Here is a 12,206-nt window from a genome sequence, read left to right as displayed (position 1 = left end):
GTAATATGCCAGCTACAGCAGGTCCCCTCAGGTCAGAGCGATTCCCAACACAGAGCAGTCACTGATGCACAAACTACACTACTGTCATGTTAGTCTGTGCGCTGAATGGCCATGGACAGTGTCGACATCTGTGGCCAGACAGTGGAGGTGTATGTGTGGGTGGGCTGTCAGTGTGTTAATGTTGAGGACCACAGACAATGCTTATGTGTGTATAAGGTTGCAGAGGAGTGGGTCAGAGCATGTGTGTGCGATTTTTATAGTGGGGCAACTAGATCAAATCCATTTTAGATCATTCTCCAATCTCTAGGAGTGACCTCTTTGGCTCTCAACCCGCTTCTCCTGTTCTATATGTCCACTGCAGCTCTGACTCTTCAACCCAATCACAGCATCACCAACAAAATTACATCAACACCACTGACGCCAACGCCACTGGGTACATTTGCGTCACATAAAAGTTGACCTTAAGTTGACAGGACAGCAATAAACACTGACTGAATTATTTCCAGGCTAAACCTCGACTGCGGAAATCACTGCTGAGCTGCAGTGAGACTTCATTAAGTTTGCTGTAATCACTGCATCAAATTCAATTGCAGCTGAATACCAATGAAAAACATTAAGTCATAATCGGAAATACAAGAATTTTCTCTAGGATTGCACAGTGTGTTGATGTGTTCTTTAAAATGAAATGAAATGAGATGAAAAATGCCTTATAACCCTTTCACATCAAAGGGATGGAATGTGAAAGGGTCATGTTGTGCACCTATTTAATAATATATGACACAAAAAATTAATTTCTTTGTATTCTTATATCAAAATTCAATCATATTTTCTTCCTGTAAAACAAGGCTCGAACTGGCTAATTCCTTCCTGTGATATCATGACATCCATCCATTTATACATCTTCAACTTTTAGTCGCACACAACAAACCATTATGTCCCGGCTGTACATCCTGTTTCACTTGGAAATATGTCAGGATACAGAATTAGATACTCTTGAAATGCTGTTTCATCTGGACTCTAAACTCTCTAAACTATTTGTCAGCACAAGACAGAACAACAGTTTCTCGAATTATTGTTTTTGTTAAATTGAGTTTTATAGTTGACAGGCTTTAACAAGTCATATAGGGTTTAGTAAAATGTTGCTATGTAATACTGCTTGACCACAATTTATATACATGAAAAAAGACATTTATATTAATTGATTATTTTTGTAAATGTATTATTAAGTTTGGGTGAACTGTCTTTCCAAAGTTCTTATAACTATTTGTTGGTTTCAAACTGGTGATTTACTAAGTCTGGTAGCACTATTTAATGTCATAAGTTCAGACCTTAGTCATGTTTGCAAGAATAATAACAACATAATGTTGTACAATTAACAGCAATTAAATATGTAAAGTCACTGTAACATAACTTACTAAATGGCAGTTTTAGGGGACCAAATGTTGGTAGGTTTTTTAATTATTTTATGGTTAACCTTAGAAACAGCTGGTGTAGCTGCAGCTTCATGTTTCTGCAAACCATGGGAAAAGATATGTCCCAAAAAAATGTAGAAAATATTATCATAAGAACATTGTTGATATTTTCATCATTATAAAACATTACAGATAAATGACATCCCTCCCAGGTTTACAGTGAAGCAGTACTCAGCTCACTGTGATCCTGAGCTTTGGAGTGCACATCAGCTCAGAGGAGGAGGAGACAGTTCCCTGGGGTTTGCCACACAAGGCAAGTACAGACAAGAGACTGAGAGAGAAATGGATCTGTGAAATCTGACCTGGCTTCTAGTCTTGCAGTCTTTACTGTGAGCCCTGTATATCATGCTGAATGTACAGTATGTGTCTGTGAGTGTGTATGTGGGGGGTGGGGGTGCCCCATGGTTCACCCTCTGGGCAAGAGCTGAAAGCTAGTACTGTAGAAATGAGATAGATTTCATGTCATCAGCCTGATAATGTAATGAGATCTTCTCAGAGCTCAAATTGTGATTTAATAGTAATGTACTCGTGATTATATAGAGATTAGATACATATAGTGATAGTTATGCCCCAACATGATCAATTCCAGTCTGCTAATAGTCGGTTAAAGCTGTAGCTATAGCCAATTAGTTAGCTAACATTAAGTGAAACTTTTAAGCTTTCTGTTATGTTAAAGTAGTTTAAATGATCCTGGTCACCAAGCAGTAAATGCCAGGTAGGTCTATGACTATGGCCTAACTACAGTTTTTTTTAAATAAAGTAGCTTGGCTAACGTGCTTGCCATCATTTTTCACTTTTAACTCTATACACAATGGGCCAGATGCAAGAACCACTCGTACGCACAGATTCGTTCTTAAACCATGCGGACGAGTGATTTACGAGGATTTGCCGCATTCTTGTCCATGACTTGTCCACAGATACTTTTCCACAGTTACTTTTCCACAACATCAACTGACTAATTATTAATAACTTTTATTCATTTGATTGAAATATTGCTTATCAAAGTAATAGTTTAACTCAATGGCTGATGACATCCCCTGGCATAATTCATGTTCAGTCATTTTTGTTTTTATTTCTGTGACAGTGCACACAACAGCTGAGACAGCGTTCACAGCACGGGTCATTTTTCCTCATTCTTTGTCTTTCTGAGGACCTTTAATTCCACAACTTACACACTAAATAATAATATGTGTTTCTGTTGATCTATTTCTGAGAGCGGGACCTCAGTCTGAGAGCTCGTAAAGTTCTTATTCTTAGTCTTTAGTACCATTTTCATGAATGGAGCTTCTCCACATCCTGCCGGTCGTCTGACCGTATATGGTATTTTGGGGGTGTCATTCATGTTGATTTACTATTCTAACAGATTTAAGATGAAAAATACGAACATATTCTTGCATCTGGCCCAATGTGGTGTATTTGGGTAACCCTGCTTAAAAACCCCTCACAAAATCATAGTCTATTTACATTTTGTAAACAAAGAGCTTGATAGCTATTAGCCAGAGGCTGACAAAACCAACTTTTCAGGTAAAATGTGGCTCAGTGATACATGTTTGTGTCTGTGCTCATGTTTCTTAGATTACAAGAGGAATGCTGCTCTTCTACTTTCACTCCTGTTGTGAGTTGAGAAGACATAAGTTCTTGTTGCAGTGTATAAGTGAGGCCTACATTTTGTGTTTGTGACATGCCTGCCTCTCTTAAAATAAGCCTGCATGTTATGTCATGCCTTTACATACTCTGGTTTATTTGTTCACCTCTTAAATCACAGGTGTTGTTCAGCTGAGAAGATTAAAGAAAAGCCCTTTGGCAAAGTCTGGGGCAAAAGCTTAAAGAGCACAGGTGACATTAAAGCCTCAGATCCCTTTATACCATTACAAACATGAAGACATCCCTTCTGTATTTAATTGTGCATCTAAAACTCATCTAAGTCATTTTAAAACTCCAAATCTGTGAAGGGACATCGGCTTGATGGGAAACTCCAATAAAATTGTAGTGATTGACATGTCATTGTGCCAGAAGGAGGTTTCAAGAACCCGACTAAAAACAAAACAAACAAACAATAGCTGTTGAGCCCAGCAATTAGTGGTTTTGTCATGTAATTGGTAGTCAAGGGAGGAGTGGAAACATATCCTATTGCACAAGGAACAACACAAAACATTCCTGCGTCAGATCAGATCAACTTTTCCAGAACCAAGCTAACTGTTTTAGATGAGAGAGATGTAGTTCAGTTGAGTATGTAAAACTACAAAGCACAAACATTCAACACACCTACAAAACTCTCAAGACTGGAAAATGGAAGGACAAGTTACTTTCTTTTTTGTTTCCTGAACTTCATGTATGATTCAGGGAGGCACAGAGTCTCCTGAAAGCCAAACCTAACACAGTATTACTAATCAAAGCATTTCCAGGAGCTCCTCACTTCAGATTGAAAGCAGCTCTTCATGCTTTCTGACCTGACCCAGTTAGTCAAACACTGGTTTATTTAGACACCAAACACGGACCCTCCATTCCAATCACAGCACCATCGATCTCAAACCCAACTATATTTTTACTGTCATTAAAGTTCTACTACTGTGACTCTCCTTTGGGACACACTACTCACTTGTACTTTGCTTTTTCAGACTGTTGACTATTCTGGTGAGAGCCACATGAGTAGACCAGCAAAGCAAAATCAGACCCTTTGAATTACTCATAAGGAGGAAGCAGTAGTTAAAGAAGCCATTGTGTTTATTTTAGGCTCAATGAGGCTGCTGTGCACTTTTACTGATATCTTTTTCTTTCATTTGGTGTAGCCCTTTTTTCTCTGAGAAATGTTTCAAGAAAGCGGCCGGGCAATGTATGTGTGTGGGTAAACTGTGATAATAAGGGAAGAAAGCAGAGTTGTGTTTGCGATAAGATGTGTGTAAAACCGCTCAAGTGCTCAGACTGTAGTTTTCTGTGAGCTCTGAATTGAACCGTTCAGGTCAGGTGGGTTTTCATGCAGAGAGGCTAAAGGGTGATCGTGGGGAGACTGTATTTTCAGCACTGTCCCATCATCACAAAGCATCAAATGCTCCAAGTTGCATGTGTGACAGTTATTTATAGCTGCTTTTTTAAATGGAGCATCAGTGTTTAATGATACACTGTTTTACTTTGTAATTACATGCAAATGAATACAGTTATTGGTGCCGGTAGGTAATGTCTCACTGCCGATGTGTAAACCCTGTAGCTCCTTTCTGTGACTGATCATTTTTGTGATTTTGACATTTCCCTGAGACGACTCTGCTAGTCAAATTAAGGACAAAGCTGCTGTTGTTGTATCTGAGAAACTAATCCAAAGTTTTTATCTAAATGCAATGATCTGCAACAACTGTGGTGGCAGCCAGGAGGCCTTCAAAGCCAAAATAGGTAGGTTTATACATATTACAATAAGTATATATATCTTCTTTTACATCTAGCCATGAAAATAACTTTTGTTTTATGTGCTTAGGTTTTGAGAAATCTGTCACTGAGATTTCTGCATCCTCCACTCCAATACAATAGAGATGATTGCATTTGGGAAGCGACAGCATTGAATTTTGAACACTTTTTTTGGTTGATTTACAAAAAATTAGCAGCAGTTATTCTGGATAAATGTTAGATTTTGCTGTGAGCAATTTGCCAAAGAAATTAGTTCAGGAGTTGGATTGTAGAGAGGCTTGTTTCATTATTTAAATGTCAAAGGAGATTGAAGCTAAAACACATTGTTCCTACTTAGTATAGCTTGCTGAGGCTTTTTGTTAATTCATAGAGGAGGGAGAAAGTATGCAGCTCTGTATCTGCAGTGTGTGTGTGTGTGTGTGTGTGTGTGTGTGTGTGTGTGTGTGTGTGTGTGTGTCTGCTGCCAGGCTGAAAGTAGAGCTCCTTTAGCCACAATCCAAGCAGAAGAAAAGAAGAAATAATGAAAAACTAACCAAACCATATACAACCTATCAGTGGCGTGCACAGACTTTCTGAAGGGCAGGGGTGAAAAGAAAAAAAGGGCACATACAGCGCGTTCTCGCCACTGAAGAGGGCACTTTAGCACATGTTTTGGCTCCCAAGAGGGCAGTTTAGTGTGTTTCTCCAACCAGGAGGACACCTTAGCACACGTTTTTGCCACCCAAGAGGGCAGTTTAGTGTGTTTTGCCAACCAGGAGGGCACCTAGGCATGCGTTTTGGCTCCCAAGAGAGCACTTTAGCCACGCATTTTTCAACAATTGGGCCACTGCAACCAATCATCCCTGGGAGTGAGGATATAGTAGTTGTGCTACTACAAGGTGTGATGTCTGTCACTGGCTTCATGGCCCTGTACCTTTATCTTTATACTTACTATTTTATTGTATATTTTTACATTGTCTCACCACTACCACAATACTAGTCTTTCCCAACCTTTGTAGCCACACTAACAGCAGGTCTCTATAGGAATGACAATGTCAACCAGCCAGTCTGCCAGTCCTCCACTTTGGTCCAGACTAAAATATCTCTGCAACTACTGGATGGATTGCCACAAAATATTTAGTTGACTTCTAAAATAAGAAAGTAAACATGCCAAACTTAATATCTGCTATACAGCAGCATGTTAGGATCCTAGCTGGGGGCACCACAGCCTCACAAAGCCTTTACCTCTCGTCACAAGTTTCAAATCGATGAGATATGTATGAAAGTGATTTTCACTTTGCATGTGATTTCATTCAAATACATTTTTAAGGCCAGAAGATTTAAAATGATACAAAAATCTACAAAAAATGATTAGTTTGTGCATTTTCTACCCCAGTATTAATGACACCTTAGACACAGCTTGTGGCTGCTTGTGGTTGGGAACCAGTGCATTATACAGTTACACAGTCACACATTTCATACTGCACACTGAATACATTCAACATGAAATACAATTTTGTGGGTAGAAAAGCTCAAAGATTTGCAAAACCAGTGCTAATGATCAAACTAATGATTTAGAAAGAAAATAGGCCAGTAGTAGCAAATCTGCATTCAACACAAAACACACAGAGTAATTTCCATCTCAAATCCAAACAGCTAATTAGAACAGAAAAATATAAGTGATCCATATTCTGCAACCTTCAACTGTGTCTATGAATAAACACACTGATGTCTGCTGGCCAACCTCCACATGAATCTGTGCGCAGTGATTGGCTGGTTTTGTTGCAGAGAGTCATCTGGCTGCCTTGTACCTCCTGGCGATGTTGTTCAAAGAGAACGTCACATTACCAACGGTGTTTTGCAGTCAGAAGTGGGTCAGTGGAGGCATTAACATACATTACACACCAAATGATGCAATATCTAGGGATATCAACCTGCTCACTCTCTATTTGTCATCAGTAGATCTGCTGCAGAGCATTTAAAGCCTGCATGCAGCTTAAATATATCTTCAAATATATAAAATACCTTGGTGCTAATGTGTACAAAGCCAGTTAAACATTAAAACAGTATACTTTGTGATGAGCAAAATAAGAGTTTACAAAGTCTACATAACAGAGCGCTTGTGCGTGTTGAGGGGAGTATTTATAAATTTGAAAAGAACAATTCACACTCAGGAGAAAACTGTGAAATTGGTTAAAGATTAGTGTAAATGGCCATTTTGCCACTTGTGTGCATGCATTTCAAATGGGGGGAGGGGATGGATTTTACCAGAGTTAAGTTGAGGGAGCTTTAAACGCAGCGTGCATCATATGACACACACAGTGTACACAGAGCATTACATTAAGTGCAGAGACAGTTTCTGAGCTACCATTATTTATAATCATCTGCTTCAATCCCGGTCAGAGATTTAACAATGGCTGCTCAAAATACACAGTATCCATTTATTACACAACCGGACAGCATTTGCCATCTTTTCTTCTATCTATGAATAATCATCAGTCAGGTCTTGCTGTATAATTCTGCTCATCACTCTTCCAGGATCCAGCTGACCTTAGGTTATGATTACAGCTGGTTTCAGAATAACAAACACTCACAAAAAGTACATGCCAGGAAGATTTTCTCTTGGTGCATAATGCCTGGTTAAAAACATCTGCCTGTTATACAACGACACCCGCCCACACTGCATAGGGCACGGCTCCACTCAGCTCTCTAAAAAGGGTAAAAGTTGAAAATCGATATACAAACTCTGCACACAGCTCCTGGAAAGAGGAGCTGGAGTTCTCATTACTGAAAGATTCCTTACACTAAGCAGGTGCACGTGACTTCAACTACAGTAATGACAAACTTAATCTCTGCTGCAATTTTTGGTGAGGATTTTTCAGCATCAGTGTCTGATATCAGAGCCTACTCAACCATGCCACAAGAAACCCCACCTGCACAGCTGAAAAAGTCTCTCTGGGCCACTCTGCAAGCAACACTTTTACCCTCTCTTTAACCCTGAATACAACCACAAATCACAAACCAACCAGTCTGACCTTGTAATCCTCAAGCAGCTGGCTTGACCCACCTGTACACCCCCCGCCTGCTTTCATACTTTACAACTGACCCCTGGCATGCCTACCGTCATCATAGAAGACATCCTCTGCTTCTTCACGCATCATCTCATCCAGGTCATCCTCTGCAATGTCGGTCATAGCCATCACTATCCTTCTTCTTCTCTCCCCCTTCTTGGCTCCCTCGGCTGACTAATCGGAGCTTCAGAGAGAGTGACTGGGCTGTAAAATTGAATCAACTCCGGCTTGGCCTCTTCGCTTCAGGCGACAGTCCAATCACCGGCAGGCTACTTGCTTGAGTAGGAGAGGGACTGGGACTGAGCCGAGCTTCAGCTCCCTCCTCGAAGGTGTGTGTGTGTGTGTATGTGTGTGTAAGTGCCAGGTGACTGTGTGTGTGTGTGTGTGGGTGTGGGTAAGAGAGAGAACTCCCAGCGACCTTCACCAAGTTTCAGCAACAGTGCTGATTTCATAACATCCTGTGCAAAGCTGAAGTGAGAGTGTGCAGCTTGGAGAGTACTTGTATGAGTAAGTGTGCGCATGTGTGTGTACTGTACGGGGAGCGTCAGTGGTGTATGCATGTGTGTCTGCATGTATGTGTGTGTGTCCATATGCACAGGATGGCTCTCCACAGTGAGTCAGCTCAAGTGGCTGGTGATTATCAGGAATATTTAGCTTCTGTATTGTGAGCCAGCAGTGACATGTAAAAAAGGGTGTGAAAAAGTGTGTGTATGTGTGTTTGTGTGTATGTGGCACGGCGTGTGAGATATCATGCTGGCTCTATACTTGTCATTCCTTCACAGCTCACTGGGAATCATGGGACCACACTGATTGCTCCCTCTATTTTTTCACTTGGCCCACTTCGAGGGGGCTTCAGCGACACTGATAACATCTGGTGTCGTCTGCTGCTGGCTAAAGTCTCCATGGTGTGGCTCACAAAGCACTAAATAAACACACTCACCTGCTCTGACAGACTGAGACATTCTGCAAGGCTGTTTGTAAATCTGAAGCATAAAAACAAGACAAATGAACAGAAGACATTTGGGGCCACTTATCACTGAGGACTTTTGTATTAATTTGGATTCAGTCTGCTTAACAGAGAACATTTTTAACCAGTTTCCTTAGTTGCAAGTTTTGTTCATAAATAAATGTTCCATTAAATTAACAATTGATTACATTTTATGTCACACAAAATATCACATGCAGCTGCCATCTTTTGTTTTAGAGACAGTTGCCATTTGAGTTTTAAAAAAAAAACCTTTTTGATGCTTCAGAAAAAAATATTTTCCTTCCCACTGTACAGGCAGATAAAATTATTAATCTTACCATATTTACCATCTTACCTTCTTGAGTGTGTTAAAATGGTAACATTTCCATATGATAAACTCAGAGTACAGCTGCAACTACAAATGCTGTTTTAACAATGCTGCAGATATAGGGTGTAGAATGACCTCAGCTTTAGCCCTTGTTGGTCATTAATGCATTTTGGTACATCTGGGTATCCAAAACTCTAAACTCTGTAATAACAAACTTCCCACCCAGTTGTGGGCAGGGTTTCAGCATTCATGACTTTGAAAAAGTCTTCAAAAAGCTTTTTAAGTTTAAGAGTTTTGCACCATCCCTGGGAGACCCCTTACCAGTATCTGTCAAGCATTTCATGTCCAGTCCCAAATTACCACTAACATGTAGTCTTGTCTCTTTTTGACCCTTTAATTTATTCTTCAATTTAAAAGTCAAAAAAGAAGCCGGACACAGAATTTCTTCCTCTTTTGCACACCATGCCTCCATCTGTCTTCCTTGTGCAGTTTCTCTGAGTCACACCCCATTTAGACAAACCAGTTCCGAACCAAAATAGAAACTAGGCCTTAAGTCAATTCATTATCACTTTTCCTTCAGACTTCCTCTCCCTTGCTGCCGCCTCCCTTTAAGACCAAAGCTCGAGGGAACGATCTCTGAGACAAACTCATTTTCACTGAGGCTAGTCCAGACAATTCAGGTACACATTATCCATCAGGATGTGGGATGCAGGTCCTGAATGTGAACAATATGTGCAGTGGACTGTAAGTTGTTTTGTGTAATTTGTTGAGTTTACAGTGATGTTTTCACAGCTATGAGATTTTTTTTTCTGAGGTGTGAAATAATAGGGTGTTTCATTGATGGAAAGATAGTGTTTGCATGTGTTTGATATCTAAGGAGGAAACAAAACTAACAATGTCTAAAACTGGAAGTAAAACTGCTTATTTAAAGCTTTGAACTGCTTTGGCCTCCACAATCTAATACACCCACTCTTTATAAGCTGTCAAAACTAAATTATCTTTTACTAGATAGTTAAATTCTGTCCAGAAAATAGTTTTTTTGCAGCATAAATTATGCTGGAAGATGCTGAGCTCAGGCTGAAAATGCACCAAGACACAGTGGTACTTGTGCACATGAACAACAGTAACAACATGTGTGCATAGCTATGATGTGTACACATTCAAGTATCTGTACTTTTATTTTATTGTACTTGTATGTATTTTATCCTACAAAAGGTGCAAGAGCCTCTTGGCATGAAATAATTAAGATGGAGAATTATGCAAACTAGAGCTGAAATGATAAATGTATTATTTGATTAAGGAATAGATAGAAAAGTAATTTAACAATAATAGTAATAAGTGATTAAACATTTAAGTCATTAATTATGCAGAAACCAACCAATTTCTGGTTCCATATTCTCACATGTGAGAATGTGAGACTTTTCTATGTTTTATGTTATTGTAAAATGAAAATCTTTGGGTTTGAATAAAGTAATCTGCAGGTTAATCAACTATGAAAATATTGTTAGTTGGAGCATTAATGCCAACACACAAGCACATACACATACACAGCAGGTTGTTTGGACACTGTTTCACACAGAAAACAGGGTGGGACACTTCATTTCAGCCAAGTAAACACCCTGCTGACATTATGGAAAGAAACAGTGATCACAAATTGGACAAACCCAAAAATGAGAAGTGGCAGAAAACAGCACTGTATGTGCATCTTAAATTCAGAGAAGGAACTTTGTGGTTACAATACAAAGAAACTTCCTGATCAACAGGAAAATCATGAAAGTGGTGAAATACACTGTTTGACACATTAATCTCAAAGCAAACAAATGCAGTGTGATCTATTTAAGTGTGGTAAAAGGATACATGGATAATACATTGCTGCTTTAGAATATGGCCCTGAAAGGTGTCTTTAATTCAGCAAATCTCTCTGTAAACTTTGACTAATGTTTTTTTTTCACAAGAACCACATGATCCACTTCCAAACACTGAAGTTAAACTAAGTTGCCAAACAAAACAACTAGAGTTCTTTCAAATTAAATGATGGTAATTTGGGTTATTTAAAGCATTTTCATCAAGTGGCAACTGAAGCCAATGTGGAAGTACCTTAAAGTGCAATGCTACAAATTTTCTAGAGCATGAAAGGCAACACTCTGCACTCATTACTTTAAAGGTCCTGGCTCAAAACTTAAAAGAAGGTGCCAACCAAATGCAGCATTTCTGGGCTTCAAACCACCTCCAATGCAAACCCCTCTCACACCTTGCTACTTCCATCTTTTATACAATCTATGTTTTTAATTCAATCTGGGGAGTCACGGGCAGCAGTTACACTTTGACTTACTGCTCTGACCCTACAGACATATGATGCAACAGAGGAGAGTCACTGGTCGTACAGGCAAGTAAACAGAAAGCACACTAATATACACAACACTGACACATGCATAGCAAAACACACTATCTGATGCAGATACGTCCCACTCCCATCTGTTTTCATTTTCTGGTGACTGTCATGATTTATATGAACAACATATCTGAGATCAAACCCAGAGTTGCATTTCAACAATTTTTTTCCCCTCTCAGAAGCAGCTTCTGGCCATGAGCTAGCTACTTAACTGGCAGCAATGCCAGAAAACGGGGTCACGTTCTGGGTGCATTCGCCTTGCTGCATTTCAATGACTGGGTACATTGTTGTCACCAGAAGAGAAAACCCCCTGCTTCGGGAAATGCAAACGCATGCCGCTGGGATGCAAACACACTTGGCCACGCACACACACACAAACAGGCAAACGTTCATGTAATAATACCAAACATTCACACACAATGGTAATGAAACGCAGCTCAGACAAACAGACAGATTAGTACTCACACCACACATACACAGTTGTTACTCCGGCATAGCAAAGAGGAGCACAATCAGACCCGCTGCGTACAATAGTGTTGTTTGAATAGGGTCAAACAATGGAGCTCTTTGGCATCTGAATCAGGCCAGATGATGAGTATCC

The 12,206-nt window shown here is 39.8% G+C and overlaps 1 protein-coding gene across 2 annotated transcripts in view; it reads right to left on the bottom strand.

Annotated features, from left to right (window-relative positions):
* ripor2 (RHO family interacting cell polarization regulator 2) overlaps window positions 1–12,206 on the bottom strand; it is a 79,634-nt gene that overhangs the window by 49,965 nt on the left and 17,463 nt on the right. The window contains exon 1 of one of the 2 annotated variants that reach the window (XM_053334626.1): window positions 7,969–8,232. The exons of the other annotated variant lie outside the window; for it this stretch is intronic. Coding sequence (XP_053190601.1) covers window positions 7,969–8,047 — 79 coding nt within the window. The 5' untranslated portion in view covers window positions 8,048–8,232. Of the gene's footprint in view, window positions 1–7,968; window positions 8,233–12,206 lie in introns of those variants that run through there. 2 annotated transcript variants of the gene reach the window in all.

The sequence above is a fragment of the Scomber japonicus genome, chromosome 15 (genome assembly GCF_027409825.1).
Source record: "Scomber japonicus isolate fScoJap1 chromosome 15, fScoJap1.pri, whole genome shotgun sequence".
NCBI classification, from domain to species: Eukaryota; Metazoa; Chordata; class Actinopteri; order Scombriformes; family Scombridae; genus Scomber; species Scomber japonicus.
The sequence above is the reverse complement of the archived record's forward strand: the minus strand, read 5'-3'. Positions and strand labels throughout refer to the sequence as shown.